Source organism: Boleophthalmus pectinirostris, unplaced genomic scaffold, assembly GCF_026225935.1.
Source record: "Boleophthalmus pectinirostris isolate CB_2022bp ecotype Guang Dong unplaced genomic scaffold, ASM2622593v1 HiC_scaffold_10, whole genome shotgun sequence".
NCBI lineage: Eukaryota > Metazoa > Chordata > Actinopteri > Gobiiformes > Gobiidae > Boleophthalmus > Boleophthalmus pectinirostris.
The window spans coordinates 7,670,880-7,687,637 of record NW_026570971.1 but is presented as its reverse complement, the minus strand read 5'-3'; the positions used below and the strand labels follow the sequence as shown (position 1 = coordinate 7,687,637).

At 42.3% G+C, this 16,758-nt stretch overlaps 1 protein-coding gene across 1 annotated transcript in view; it reads right to left on the bottom strand.

The window, feature by feature from the left end:
* Positions 1–16,758, bottom strand: part of dph6 (diphthamine biosynthesis 6) — a 245,266-nt gene that overhangs the window by 110,259 nt on the left and 118,249 nt on the right. Inside the window, 1 exon segment of the mRNA XM_055157802.1 lies at positions 283–344. Coding sequence (XP_055013777.1) covers positions 283–344 — 62 coding nt within the window.

The following is a 16,758-nucleotide window of genomic DNA, read 5'->3' as shown; positions in this document are numbered from 1 at the left end:
CCAACACTGTAGTTAGTTGTTTACAAGTCATGTGCAGCTCACCGGCTGTAAACAAACCTGTTTCTGGCGTAAGGAGGAGGCGGGAGGAGGCGTTTCTACGTAGGAGCTGTAGGGGAGGGGGGGTGGTTTCACGCATGCGCAACATTTGAAAAAGGACAAACAGTCGCTGGATTTCTCGTTCCTTGGAAAATCCTCTATACAACCTTTCAGTCTAGTCTAGTGGAGTTCTTATGAGAGTAGACGGTCCGTAAAAAAAAAAACTGTCGTAAAAAAAAAACAGACCTGGTGGAGATACGGCTGCATTTGGGCCAGAGATTTCCCCAAGTGCTTCTCTGGATCCAAACCTATAAAACATAAAATACAAATTAAATTAAAAACACAACACTTTTGAATGATAAAATACAAATGAAATACAGTAAGTGATTATTAAGGTAGATGTTTGGGGGTATTTTATGTCTATGGGGTATTAACTGCTAACACATAACATATAGTGTATATATGTATCAGATAATACTCCCTACAACTGTACAACTCACTCTTATGTGACAAATAATACTCCCTATAAATGCACAAGAACTCACTTTTACATAACAGATAATACTCCCTACAATTGTACAACAATCCCCCTTATGCAACATATAATACTCCCTACAACTGCACAACTCACCCTTATGTAACAGATAAAATAATACTCCCTACAATTGTACAACTCACCCTTATGTAACAGATAATACTCCCTACAACTGTACAACTTACCCTGATGTAATAGATAATACTCCTTACAAGTGTATAACAACTCATCCTCATGTAACAAATAATGCTCCCTACAACAGTACAACAACTCACCCATATGGAACAGATAATACTCCCTACAAGTGTACAACAACTCGCCCTTATGTAACATATAATACTCCCTACAACAGTACAACAACTCACCCTGATGTAACAGATAATACTCCCTACGACAACAACAACTCACCCTGATGTAACAGATAATACTCCCTACGACAACAACAACTCACTCTTATGTAACAATAATACTCCCTACAACTGCACAACAACTCACATTTACATTTATATAATTATGCCTTATTTGACGCCAGTTTCTTGCTATTTCTACTACTTATTTTTTAGAATTTATTATTAACGTTTATATTTTTTCTCTTTGTTGATTTGATTATAATACTGTGATGATTCTGAGCAACTTATTTCCCTTCTGGATCAAAGTTTGTCTAAGTCCAAGTCTAAGTCTAAGAACTCGACCCCCGAGTCTCATCTCCACTCGTCCCGTCACGGTGACATTCTTATTAATACCTGTCTGTGTAATCTAAGTCTGTTCCATCATTTCTGAAAAGCCCCGTCCGACTCCGCTCCTCTTACTCTCACACGACGTTCCAATTCCCGCTCTGTCTCGCGAAAAAACCCGCGTTAATTGATTGACATAATCATTAACGCGCCGACGGTGACCTATGGCCGACGAAGCCCGGTTGTGACAGCGATGCCGTCGCGATCTGGGATTATTTTTTTTAAATAATCGCGAATTACCGCTTCCGTTCCGTAATCCTCCTTCCATGTGTTTAATTACGGCCGGCTTAATCGTAACGTGCGAACTTCTCCATCTCTTCGAATGACATCCCCAAAGGTCATCGCGCGGAACCCGTTGGGGGGAGCGAGGCTTGCCTGGGAGCCCGAGTCGCGAGGCGGGGGGTCCAAGGTTGACAATAACGGTAGCTGCTATAGGCTCCTGATTAAAAAAAAAAAAAAAAAAAAAAAAAAAAAAAAAGGGCCGGCGTCGTCGCTTCCCCGGGAGATCTTGAGTCTTAATTAGCCCGAGAATATCTAATCTCAACGTCGCGTCTCATCTTAACCCCGGCAACAAAGGTAATGAGGAAAAAGGGAGCATTAAAATTCAATTCAATTATATATCCTCTTTAATTAGTCATGCCTTTTTAACAAATTGTAATAATTGGCTTCAAATTGCTGAGGGGATGCCGCGAGTTTAATGTTCATTAGCGTATAGGGCGGTTAATAAAATATGAAACGTGATGGTTGATAGTTCAGCGGGCGAGAGAGAGAGAGCTGTCTGTCAAACCCGAGCGAGCGATGACATGAGCGCTGTTCTTTTCGTGCTCGATTAATCACCTTTTAGGACAATTTGGGAATTTGTTATTAAGATGTCATTAAAGACGGGGGTGTTTTACTTGTGTGCGGTATTAAACTGCCAACACAGAGCAGATTTAGATCGCCAGGTTTCCTTTTATTGTAGGTTATTGGAGGGTTCGAAGAGTCCAGGAGAGATTGTAAGATTACTCAAACATGCATGGGCGACATCTTAAACTTCATCTTAATCCGTGTATCATTCGTTTTTCAATATAAAACCAAAAATAAGAAAATGAAAAAACAACTGTTTTCTTCATCATTATTTCATTATTTTCAGTTTTTGATTTTGTGTTTAAATGAAGAGTGGAAAAAACGGATAACGGCCGTTTTCCGTTTACGTGACTTCCGTGACTGAGATGCCGAACTTTTACACTGCATACGGACTGAACCAGGACTGATCCAGGTCCGGGACCACACCGGGATCAGAGCGGGACCAGACCGGGACCAGACCGGACCAGACCGGACCAGATCGGGACCAGAGCAGGACCAGGGCGGACTCCGAGCTTTGACTCCGAGCCTCCGCCGGAGCTCTGCCGTGGGCTCTGAACCTCCGGTCTGGTCCCGGTCTGGTCCCGGACCTGGATCAGTCCTGGTTTAGTCCGTATGCAGTGTAAAAGTTCGGCATCTCAGTCACGGAAGTCACGTAAACGGAAAACAGTCATTATCCATTTTTTCCATTCTTCATTTAAACACAAAATTGAAAACTGAAAAAACGAATCGTTATCCGTTTTTTCATTTTGGTTTTGGAGACAAATAATGAAGAAAACTGTCTTTTTTTGTCGTTTTCTTATTTTTAGTTTTATATTGAAAAACGAATGAACAAATGACACACGGATTCATCTTAACTACAGCTTTTGAAAACTTGATTTTACATACCCTATTTTTTGGAGTATAAGTCGCACTTTTCTTCATGGTTTGGGTGTTTCCTGTGACTTATACTCCAGGGCGAATTTTCACACTGAAGCGGCTCTAGGCTCTAGGCTTGTGTGCCAGTATCTGCTGCTCCTGTTACTCCTGTACGACTGTCACTTCACCTTTTACTGCGCATGTTTCCTGTAGAAACAGCCGTTGTCTCACTGCAAATGGTGAAATATTCAGCTGAAAATGGTAATCAAGCAGCAGAAAGAAAGTTTGAAGTGAGCGAGAAACTTGTGAGGGACTGGAGGAAAGCGGGGATGGAGAACACAGCTTCACGGCAACAGAGTGGATGCACCATGCAACTTTCCTGAAGTCACTGGATGGATCGACAAAGCCTGGACTTCAGTGACACCGAAACCATCCTGTCGGGATTCAGAAAGGCCGGAATAATTCTAACTGGAACTGATGCTGAGTCTGACGACAGCGACACAGAAGAGCAATGGGCGCTCTGTTTACATCATGGATCTATGGTTTATCTCTGGAGGTCGCGCAGAAGTGACACAGAGGATGAAGAAGTCAATGGATTTACAGTAATGATTTGGAGTGAGATGGAGAGTTTGGTAAACGTATGTTCTTTTGTTTATGCTATAATTATCTGAATAACTGTTCATATGTTACGTTAACATATCAACGCCTTTTCAGCCTGTTGTTCTCGGTTCTATTGTTATTACTGTAACTTGACTTTCAACATGAAATGTCGGTTCCGGGTGGTGAAGGTCCGTCCAGACATTTGATTTTTCACAAGTTCAGCCCAAATACTACATATGAAATCAACATAGTCTGATCCCCCACACATCCTGGATCTTATTCTTTGCTCTTAGTTCATTTTATAATGTTTTATAGAAGTATCGGATCAGGACTCAGTATTGGCAGATACTCAAAATCAAATGACTTAGACTCGAACTCAGGGGCAACAAAATGTGATTGGGACATCGTTGTGTAACCCGTCGTCATATCACTGAATAGATCTCAGAACGTCAAATAAACAAAATGTGAACTAAAACATGTTAAATTAATACTGGTGAGTTTGGAAAAATATCGGAATAAATTTATATTTTTGTTCATTAAAATAAAATACTGGTAGGGACTAGGGATGGGCATTCGATGAAATTTTCTTAATCAATCGTTCGGAAGAATTAACAATCGATTATCGATTAATCATTAACGTTTTTATATTAAAATTATCATCATTATTATTACTATCTGCACTACTAATCTGCATAAATAAATTCAACTTTACGACATATAAACCGTAAAAACTCTAGAGCCACATCAGCCCGTTTGACGTGTTTAATTCAGTTTTGCGCAACTCTCACAGAAACAAAACTTAAAACCGCATCGCTAATTTGCATAAACTAAGCGAAGATAAAACTACAGCTCTTGTGTCGCTGATGCGGTTCAATTTCTGTCGGATTAAAAGACATGACTCAGGTGAATACAGGTTAGTGTGACCAGATTTGCGTTTGTCAAAACCAGGACACCGTACGGGGGGAGGGAGGTGGGGACTCGTCATCGACATTGCGCGACTCTCACCTGGTAAAACTTTTTCACACTGGACACAGAAACATATGTGCTGCTTTATACACTGTGCACATGGACTCACACTTGTCCCGAACGCAACGGAAAATGTGGAATTTCTGGTACAAGTCATCGTTGTACATCGTTCGCATTTGCACTTCGGTACGTTGCAGACTGACCGACTGTTTGTGTCTCGCTCCTTCTGAGTGCAGAGACACATGTACACACCTGTTTGGTCACGCTACGCACAGCAACCTACATTCGGTTTGTCGATTAAAATGAACGTAATCGATGAAATTCTTAATGATCAATTATCGATTAATCGACTAATCATGCCCATCCCCAGTAGGGACTATTTTGTCTTCCCCAAATACCTACGCCCTTGATCAAACATGTTTCACTATGCACAGGTTTGTCCTCCATGAAGTCTTGTTCCATCTAACTCCACTCGCAGACATGATCTTCACAGCTCCATCTTCAAACCAATCAGCTCTCCTCATTATGGAGCAGCGGAGCCAAATCAGGCAGCAGAGTGTGCCATTAGCCCGCCGCAGTGCACTCCAGAGACGCCGCGGAGCGCTGAGAGCTTTAACAGGGCTTTCCACCTCAAATGAGCCAATAAAAGTCCAATTAAAACAGGTGAACTTTAGAGTGGGGAATCCGCTAATTAGCTAAAGTATTTGTAATGAAGAATTATGGGGAATTACAAAGAGAAAAAAAGGTTAAGTTAGAGAGTTTGGGAAATAGATGTCTTAAAATGTTTGCAAATAAAAGTTGGGTTATCGCGGTTAAGTGGGACTCGGGGCAAAGATGTAGAAATGGTTCTTTAACAGCTTAAAATATTTCATAAAAGCATTAATGGAGCTGTCACAAGATATACAAATTAATATGGAAACTTATAAACAATAAACATTAAAAAATGATACAACAAGATAGTCCCGGGTTCATTTACAGGACTAAATCTGGCTTTTCTGTACGAGGTTTGGATGTTCTCCTCGTATCTTCAAACCACTAAAACTAAAATAAACACCAGATTGTTGTGTGTAGCACCAGGGTTGTCAAAAGTATCGGAAATACCAAAACAAGACCAGCCTCCAGACCATTTTTCTGCTGTCTTAGTCTCGTCTCAGACTCGACTGCGTTTGGACTCGGTCTTGTCTCGGTCTTGAAGGCGCTTGGACTCGGTCGACGAGTGATAAAATGGAAATACATTTATAAAAATACTGATATATATGTGTCAAAAATACAAATAAAAGTAGAAAATGACAAAAATTGTCTCGATTTGGTCTCGTTGGGCCGTGACCTCGGTCTTGTCTCTGTCTCCGCTTTTAAAAGTCTCAGTCTTGTCTCAGTCTTTAAGATGCTTGGACTCGGTCTTGTCTCGGTCTTGAAGGCGTTTGGACTTGGTTTGAAGCTTGGACTCGGTTGAAGGCACTTGGGCTCTGTTTTGTCTCTTGAAGTGGACTTGTCTTGAAGGTGCTTGATTCTGTTTTGTCTCGGTCTTGAATGGGTTTGGACTCGGTCTGGTCTTGGACTCGGTCTTGTCTTGAATGCTTGGACTCGGTCTTGTCTCGGTCTTGAAGGCGCTTGGACTTGGTCTTGAAGGTGCTTGGATTCTGTTTTGTCTCGGTCTTGAATGGGTTTGGACTCGGTCTTGTCTCGGTCTTGAATGGGCTTGGACTCGGTCTTGTCTCGGTCTTGAATGGGCTTGGACTCGGTCTTGTCTCGGTCTGATGCTTGACTCGGTCTTGTCTCTTGGTCTTGGTTTGAAGTGCTTGGATCTGTTTGTCTCGGTCTTGAATGGGCTTGGACTCGGTCTTGTCTCGGTCTTGAATGGGCTTGGACTCGGTCTTGTCTCGGTCTTGAAGGCGCTTGGACTTGGTCTTGAAGGTGCTTGGATTCTGTTTTGTCTCGGTCTTGAATGGGCTTGGACTCGGTCTTGTCTCGGTCTTGAATGGGCTTGGACTCGGTCTTGTCTCGGTCTTGAATGGGCTTGGACTCGTCTTGGTCTTGAATGGGCTTGGACTCGGTCTTGTCTCGGTCTTGAATGGGCTTGGACTCGGTCTTGTCTCGGTCTTGAAGGCGCTTGGACTTGGTCTTGAAGGTGCTTGGATTCTGTTTTGTCTCGGTCTTGAATGGGCTTGGACTCGGTCTTGTCTCGGTCTTGAATGGGCTTGGACTCGGTCTTGTCTCGGTCTTGAATGGGCTTGGACTCGGTCTTGTCTCGGTCTTGAATGGGCTTGGACTCGGTCTTGTCTCGGTCTTGGAGATGCTTGGACTCGGTCTTGTCTCGGTCTTGAAAACACTTTGAATCTGTCTTGCGTCGGTCTTGAAGACGCTTGTCTCAGTCCTGAAGGCGCTTGGACTCAGCCTCGTCTCAATCTCGAAGCCTTACACTCGACAAGTGACAAAATGGAAATAGATTTATAAAAACTTTGACATAAATGTGCCAAAAAATCTCTATAAATTACAAATAAATATATAAAATGACAAAGATGGTCTCGATTCCGTCTCAAAGGGATGTGGCCTCAATCTTGTCTCAATCTCAGCCTTTAAAAGTCTCGGCCTTGTCTCGGTCTCGGTCTTGTCTTGGTCTTGGGACCCTGTGGTTTCGGTCTGGATTAGTGCGGTCTTGACTACAACACTACATGGACCAGTATGGAACGTACCTGGACCACTGAGGGATTACACAGATATAAGACCACAGGGAAAAAGAAAAGAAAGTACTATTTATACTATTTAATGTTGAAAATCATACTATTGTCTAAAGAAAGAGTGTTTTTATTAGCATCGTGGAATCGAAATCGAGTTTTTTTTTCTTGTGGTATGGCTTTCTAATGGACCTGAGAACGCATTTGTATTCACATTATCTTAATGTTCGACTCCTAAACTATTATTTACTCATCAAATCTTGAGGGACAGTTTGCTTACGCTGCGTGTGCCAAGAAACGGCAACATTACACTGCCAAAAACAAAACAAAAAATGGAGTACAGTTTATTAAATCTTTCCTTAGTCGGTGGTTTCTTTTAATGAGACAAAAATCCACTCTCAAAAATCCTCACACATATTCCGACGCGTCAACGGCAATTATCCGTAGAGCAGACTTTTGTTACCAGTCTCTTAATGATCCTGATAGACTTTTGCTCCCGACGGAACGCCACACTTTTCCTCCTTGCCCGTCTAACTGAAACCGCTCGCGATTTTGCTTACCGCGCCTAATGCCAAATTAAAAGAAACGTGAGGGGGGAGATTCGAGATAGTGTCTTCGCTTTGTCGGTCGTCGCCGTCAGATCTGGCGACAACGCGGGGTCTGACAGCTCGCCTTTAATCCCGGGGAAATTGGATTCATGATGTGTCACGTTTTTAGCCTTCCCCCTAAACGTTCGGGAGAGGCGCGCGTTGCCAGGTAAGGCGGCGGGCGACGACAAAGGGCCTATATGGAGAAACAATAGTCTCGCGTCGCTATCGGATAATCTGCGGAGGAGAGGGTATGAACAAAGCGTGATAAGATTAAGGTCGTGTGTGAAATTTGTCAGCAGCTTACGGGCGATTGGGAGTCTGTGGAGGGAATAATGGAGGTATTAGCAAAGCAAGGATGGCGGGAGATGGGATCAGAGCAGGCGCACGTATCGAAATGAATGAAGTGGCAAAATTAACCTGTGGAGATGAATAATGTGCAGTTATCTATATGGTGATGCGATACCGAGCGGGAAATGAAAATAATACTGTTCATGTAGGACCTGTGCGGAATAGAATACGGCTTAATGTGGCTCTTTTTCGAGATTCTTTGCAAGAGTTTTAATCCTGGTTCTGTTCTGGATTTGTATTGGTTTAACTCTGGTTTAGTCCTGGGTTTAGTCCTGGGTTTAGTCCTGGTTCAGTCTTTGTTTAATTTTGTTCAGTCCTGTTTTTTTTATTGGTTTTGTCCTGGTTCAGTCTTGGTTTAGTCATGTTCAGTCCTGGTTTTGTCTTGATTTAGTCCTGGATTTAGTCCTGGGTTTAGTCCTGGTTTATTTAGTCATGTTTAGTCCTGGTTTTGTCTTGGTTTAATCCTGGTTTAGTCCTTGTTTTGTCTTGGTTTAGTTCTGGTTTTGTCTTGGTTTAGCCATGTTCAATCCTGGTTTTGTCTTGGTTTAGTCCTGGTTTAGTCATGTTTAGTCCTGGTTTTGTCTTGGTTTAGTCCTGGTTTAGTCCTTGTTTTGTCTTGGTTTAGTTCTGGTTTAGTCCTGGTTCAGTCTTGGTTTAACTATGTTCAATCCTGGTTTTGTCTTGGTTTAGTCCTGGTTTAGTCATGTTTAGTCCTGGTTTTGTCTTGGTTTTGTCCTGGTTTAGTCCTTGTTTAGTCCTTGTTTTGTCTTGGTTTAATTCTGATTTAGTCCTGGTTCAGTCTTGGTTTAGTTCTAGGTTTTAGTCCTGGGTTTTAGTCCTGGTTTAGTCTTGGTTCAGCCCTGGTTTGGTCCTGGGTTTAGTCATGTTCATAGTCCTAGTTTTGTCTAGGTTTAGTCCTGGGTTAGTCCTGTTTAGTTCTGGTTTAGTCCTGGTTTAGTCCTGTGTTTAGTCCTGGTTTAGTCCTAAATTTAGTTCTGGTTTTGTCTTGGTTTAGTTCTGGTTTAGTCCTGGTTTAGTCCTGAATTTAGTTCTGGTTTTGTCTTGGTTTAGGCCTGGTTTAGTCCTGGCTTAGTCCCTGGTTTAGTCCTGGGTTTAGTCCTGGTTTAGTCCTAAATTAAGCCCTGGGTTTGTCTTGGTTTAGTTGTGTTCAGTCCTGGTTTTAGTCCTGTGTTTAGTCCTGGGTTGAGTCCTGGTTCAGTCTTGGTTTAGTCATGTTCAGTCCTGGTTCAGTCTTGGTTTAGTTCTGGTTTAGTCCTGGTTCAGTCTTGGTTTAGCCATGTTCAATCCTGGTTTTGTCTTGGTTTAGTTCTAGGTTTAGTCCTGGTTTTAGTCCTGGGTTTAGTCCTGGGTTTAGTCTTGGTTCAGCCCTGGTTTGGTCCTGGGTTTAGTCATGTTCATTCCTAGTTTTGTCTAGGTTTAGTCCTGGATGTAGTCCTGGGTTTAGACCTGGTTTTAGTCCTCAGTTTGGGCCTGAGTTTAGTCCTGGTTTAGTCCTTGCTCAGTCCTGGCTCAGTCTTGGTTTGGTCATGTTCAGTCTTGGTTCTGTATTGGTTTAATTCTGGTTTAGTCCTGGTTTAGTCCTGGTTTAGTCCTGGCTCAGTTCTGGTTTCGTCTTGGCTTAGTTCTGGTTTATTCCTGGTTTAGTCATGTTTAGTCCTGGTTTTGTTTTGGTTTAGTCTCTGGTTTAGTCGTGTTCAGTCCTGGGTTTAGTCCTGGGTTTAGAGACCAGGGTTTAGTCCTGGTTTTGTTCTGGCTCAATCCTGGTTCAGTCTTGGTTTAGTTGTGCTCAGACCTGGTTTTGTTTTGATTTAGTTCTGATTTAGTCATGTTTAGTCCTGGGTTTAGTCCCGGTTCAGTTCTGGTTTAGTCCTGGTTTAATCATGTTCAGTTCTGGTTTAGTCCTGGGTTTAACTCTGGTTAGTCCAGGGTATAGTCCTGGTTCAGTCCTGGTTTTGTCTTGGTTTAATCTTGGTTTAGTCCTGGTCTAGCCCTGGTTTAGTCCTGGTTTCCATGGTTCAGTCCTGGTTTTGTATTGGTTTAATTGTGGTTTAAATACAAATAAATGTAGAAAATGACTAAGATGGTCTCATTTTGGTCTTGATGGGCTGTGGTCTCGGTTTTATCTCAGTCTCGGCCTCTTGGTCTCGTGTGAAGTCCGAAGCCAGGACTGGTGGAGCTGGATCGTCAGGATCGCGTCAGAAGAGCGACCCAAGAAGTGCGCGCTGAACGACCAGAATTACTTTTAAGAAGCATAAACGTTTACATCAGGGGTGTCAAACTCATTTTGGTCTGGGGGCCGTATCCAACCTACTTTGATCCCAAAGGGGCCGGATCAGAAACTCATGTCATAAACCCCAAAAATAACAATAAGTTCAAATATTTGTGCAGAGAAACACAAATCTATTACAGAAATCTTTTTTAATTGATGAACTCTTTCTTATTATAATATTATAATATTATGAACAACCTGAAACTAAGAAAAATTCAATTTCAACACAATATTTTAACATGAACTTGTATGCAAACAGGAATAAGTCAGTTTTTCTTGGAAAATCCTGCACTCTGTGTCCACTTTTCTCATGTTGGACATTTTTCTGATGAGGGTGTCACGGTCAACAGTCAAAACGATCGTCCTTTAAGAGCGTTTGGAAAGAGACAAGTCTTCATTTGTGCTGCTCTGGTGGGAGGGGCCACGTACAGAGACGCTGGAGACGCTGCTGTGATAAACACCACAGAAAATTAACAATATTTTAATATAAAATATAATTACAATATTTTAGTAGAAAATCACCCAAGGGCCACATTAAAGGTCTTGGAGGGCCGGATCTGGCCCCCGGGCCTTATGTTTGACACCTGTGGTTTACATGATAGAGGAATAAATTAATTCGGCTTTAAAATCTGAAAATAAATCACCCACTTACTTGTGTTTATGAGGTGTTTTTAAAGCGGAATTACTTTTTATTCAGACTTAAATTATTTTTATTTGCAATTAAAGCTCTCGTTGCAACTTATACGTTTGACACCAGTACTATTTTCTTATCTAATAGTGTTTTTTTTTTCCCATTATATAGCCTAGTCTCTATCTCTTTGTGCATGTTGATCACACAAGCTCATTTGTAACATAAATCTTTTCTTGCAAAGGGTGTAAAAGATCACATTGCGCTGAAAGGTTTTCCCATGGACGTACTTCTATTTCACACACGCCAATTATCTCCGAAGCCGACGAACAATTAACCGCTCGACCTCTGGCCCCGTGTACACCTGCGCTAATCAATCCATTAACCAGATATGAATATTTAATAAAAAACGCCTTTTGGAATCGCCAATTACCCAGGTTGGTTCAAAAGACTCGGCAGAACAACAATCCGCTCCGAGGTTTTCCTGCTAATTAGACGTATCCTGACATCCTTGAGCGTAGAGAGTTCAACTGTTTCTTACAATCCGGTGTCTTCAAAGTCGGTCTTTCTGTCTTTTGTGTGTTTTTTTTTTTTAAGGCGCTGTCAGCAAACGAGGAGAGAATTCACTTAGAGGATCATCTCGCCTTTGGATAGCTGTCTCTTCACAAAACAGGGATTTGTCATCGAGGAATGTATCCCGGCCTTAAGAAACAAAGTCCTTCAGCGCCTCCGTCCGCCCACTGCTAATTTCTACCTGTCGTCTGGAGAGGCTAATAAAAGGAATATTAATCTGGAATGATTTGAAGCTTTTCAGGCGCGGTGATTTGCGGAGAAGAGAAGAGAAGAAAAGCACACTCTTGTTACGGCTGCCATTTTAGATTTTGAAAAATTACAGTCATGAAGGTGGAAGTGGTGCAATAGAAGTTCCAACGGGTGGCCGGATCTAACCTCGCCCAGACTCTCTGCTGCCTCGTTTAACCTATATTTGGATGTTGGCACTCTCGCCTCACTTTAAGACGGTTCCAGGTTCGACTCCCAGGCCCATCCCAGATTTCCTGCTTCTGAGTTTGAAAGTTTACCCCCCGTATCTGGGCACATTATGTATTACCGTATTTTCTGGGCTATTAGACGCGCTCTTAAGCCTCCAACCGCATCAAAAAACGACCGCGCGCCCCACAATCCAGAGCGCCCTATACACGAATCCACTCGGGTGTCCCAGTACGACTTCAGTAAACTACAAATCAAATCAAATCAAACTTTATTTATAAAGCACTTTTCATACAAAATGCAACACAAAGTGCTTTACAGTGATTAAAAACAGTCCCGCATTTCCAACCACCCAACCACCCACCCACCAACCCAACTCCTGCACCCCCAACCCCACAAGTCAAACAACCCAAACACACACACTCACATACACACAAACATGCACACACACACACACACACACACACACACACTCACACGCTAAAATACATAACCGGACACAATAAAATGTGAGGCTGAATACAGGCGAACCAGTTGAGAAAGCACCATCAGAGGAGCCGTCTGCACCGGGAGCAGAGAGACGTCCACCACCACCAGGAACCACCACAGGGTCCAGGGGAGAGATGAAGCCCAGGCACCTGAGGCCCAAGCACCATCCCTCCACCAGGAGCCCACATGACAGACCCAGCAGCCACAGCTGACCTCCACTCCCGATGCAGAGGCTCCTACAGAGGAAACACTGGAAATCCTAAAAAATATGCCTAAGATAAATAAATATAATAAAATGTGTACAATAAAAACAAGTAAAAGCCGCAACACTCGCAGCGCACGCAAACACACACGGAGCAGACAGCGACCGCACAAAGAAAAACACCCACAGACACACTCATCACTCCACGCCGACGAGGAACGGAACGGAGGAACGAACCGAAAAAGCGAGCGCAACTGTGCCACTTCTAGACACGACTGAACAACTGAGTCACTGCGAACACGCCGACAATCCGTTGGTCCCAGACAGCACCCTCCCTACACGCCACAACTGAACAAAGCCCAGAGTCACCGTGAACGAACAAACAAACAAAACCACTCACCCATCCAACTGTTGTGTTTCCTTTAAAGTCCGTTGCGGTTTATTTGTGAAAAAAGTTTGAAAATAGACCATTTAACGCGCTTTATAATCCAGAGTGCCTAATAGTGCGGAAAATACAGTAACTTCATTTACAGCAGGGGTGTCAAACATAAGGCCTGTCGCCAGATCCAGCCCTCCAAGACCTTTAATCTGGCCCTCGGCTGATTTTTTACTAAAATATTTTAATTATATTTTCATATCAGCGTCTCCAGCGTCTCTGTACGTGGCCCCTCCCACCAGAGCAGCACAAATGAAGACTTGTCTCTTTCCAAACGCTCTTAAAGGACGATCGTTTTGACTGTCGACCGTGACACCCTCATCAGAAAAATGTCCAACATGAGAAAAGTGGAGCCGAGTGCAGGATTTTCCAAGAAAAACTGACTTATTCCTATTTGCATACATTGTGTTGAAATTGCATTTTTCTTAAAGTTTAAGGTTGTTCATCAATCAATCAATCAAATTCCACATAGTTAGTAGAAGGAGTAGAAGTAAAAAATAGTCATGTCACAGAAAGTAATCTCAAGACCCAAGTGTTTAACTTAGTTTTGTGTGTATGTATGGGGGACTGTAAAGCGCTTTGTGTTGCATTTTTGTATGAAAAACGCTCTATAAATAAACTCTGATTGATTGGTTGAGGTTGTTCATAATATTATAATATTTTGTAAAAGAAAGAGTTCATCAATTAAAAAAGATTTCAGTAATAGATTTGTGTTTCTCTGCACAAATATTTGAACTTATTGTTATTTTTGGGGTTTATATGACATGAGTTTTCTGATCCGGCCCCTTTGGGATCAAAGTCGGTTGGATAAAAATGGACCAAAATGAGTTTGACACCCCATGATTTACAGACTCAGGGTCCAAAGCGTACACAGAAAGACACCCACCCACAAGACACTACATTCATATATAAACCCACAAGCACACACACGCACACACACACACACACACACACACACACAAAACCTACAGTGACGCAAGGTCCATAGAATTAAAATGCATACAGCTGGCTCTTCCAATATTTCCAGATGTCAGAGTAATATTGGATGTCACTTTCCTAAAAATCAGTCAAGTTATAATTCCATTTCTTGATTCATTTAACCTACACATAAATTTACACATGAGGTTCATTATTAGAGCCTGGAACGTGGGAATATTTGCAGTCACAAACAAAGCACTGGCACTTTCCCACCTTGGAGTCTTCAGCAGAATTCTGACAGCATTAATAAAATTAAAAATGATAATGCATCAGTTTTATTAGCGCTTCTCTGGACACTCAAAGATGCTTTACAGATCATTATTCATTCACTCCATCTGCACCATTGGCCCTTCCGAGCACCACCATCCACTTTCATACTAGACAATGTGGGTAAAGTGTCTTGCCTAAGGACACAACGGCGTTTTTTTCGCGTCTGGCGCCCCACCTGATTTTCCCAGCGGTCTCCCATCCAAGTACTAACTAGTCCTGGCCCTGCTGAGCCTCCGAGATCTGACGGGATCAGGCTTTGACAAGTCGGTCTGGCCCCATGTCCTCCAGGTTTTCCGCTTTCCCCCATTAACCCCAAACATCCACAACAGAGAAAATCCACCAGCCAAGATACTGATCAGTTTGCCCCAGGGCAGCCAAAGCCTCTCTACAATATATTTCAAAAAATATTTAACAAGAAAAAATATGTATTAAAGCAAAGTTCACCCTCTGACAGACATGTACTGTGTATTAAAAGTAAAATGTTTAATCTTTCTCATGTTGACTTTCCTTATATGTTTGACTAGAACAGACCTGGGCATTGTACAGCTCCCGGGCCAAATATGACCCTTTGTTTGACTCTGATTGGCCTGTTTAAGCTCATTTGGAATCACAAAATAAACATATTTTATCATTTTACCTCATGCATGGACTAGAGCTGCATTGCTTTTGTTTTTTGTTTTTTTAAATGACATTTTTTGAAAGGCGTCCTCACTTTTTCATTGCTTAGTCATAACATAAACTCTTACCAGTCTGACCAGCTTGTCAAAACAATGCTGTTTACTGCTTTTATTAAGAAATACAATTAATATTATGCATTACCGACTTAAGCATTTTGGCCCAGCCCTCCACAATATTTTCTGTTTCTCATGTGACCCCATGGAAAAAATAAAAGCCCACCCCTGGAAAAGTATTATGTACAGCTTAGGTTTTAATTTAACTGAACTCCATCCATCCATTTTCTTCCGCTTATCCGGGGCCGGGTCGCGGGGGCAGCAGTCTAAGCAGGGACTCCCAGACTTCCCTCACCCCAGACACGTCCTCCAGCTCCTCCAGGGGGACCCCGAGGCGTTCCCAGGCCAGTCCAGAGACACACCTCCGGATCACCTCTCGAGGGAGATGATCCAGTGGGAGGTGCTTCTCTCGACGTGGAGGAGCAGCGGCTCAACTCCGAGCTCCTCCCATGTGACTGAGCTTAACTGAACTTATGGTGTCAAAAAGTATAGGTAGGTGTGTATGTGTGTGTGTGTGTGTGTGTGTGTGTGTGTGTGTGTGTGTGTGTGTGCTGGGGGGTTGATATCAGTGTTGGGGAGATTACATGTACCAGAGTTACATAATCAGAGTACAAATTAAGAGTAACTGTATTCAGTTACAGTTACTGTTTCAGTGAGTGGTAATTGGATTACAGTTACTTTGTTGAAATAAATGGATTACATGATGGTATTTTCCTGTTTTCACATTTTGGGCTAAACCAGGACTAAACCAGGACTAAACCAGGTCTAAACCAGGACTAAACCAGGTCTAAACCAGGACTAAAACCAGGACTAAAACCAGGACTAAAACCAGGTCTAAAACTAGGACTAAACCCAGGACTAAAACCAGGACTAAACACTAAACAGGACTAAACCAGGACTAAACCAGGACTAAAACCAGGACTAAACCAGGTCTAAACTAGGACTAAACCAGGACTAAACCAGGACTAAAACTAAACCAGGACTAAACCAGGACTAAACCAGGACTAAACCAGGACTAAACCAGGACTAAACCAGGACTAAACCAGGACTAAAACCAGGACTAAACCAGGTCTAAACTAGGACTAAACCAGGACTAAAACCAGGACTAAACCAGGTCTAAACCAGGTCTAAACCAGGACTAAACTAGGACTAAGACAGGACTAAACCAGGACTAAACCAGGTCTAAACCAGGTCTAAACCAGGTCTAAACTAGGACTAAGCCAGGACTAAACCAGGACTAAAACCAGGACTAAACCAGGTCTAAACTAGGACTAAGCCAGGACTAAACCAGGACTAAACCAGGAATAAACAATATGACACTAACAGTAGGTGGACATAATTGATCTCATATAAAAATCATTTCTCTATCAATAATATTTTTAATACGGTTAAGTAAAGACTGGGCTTTTTATTGTCTTTAAGCAAACTTATCTTATGTTAAAATCCTCGTCTTTGCTTCTCTGCAGTAAAACAAAAGACTGTTCATGAAGACTTGAGCTGAACAGAACAAACAAGAATTTTCAGGATGTGGTTGCTTCATTCATGTAGTTTTAAAAAGCACG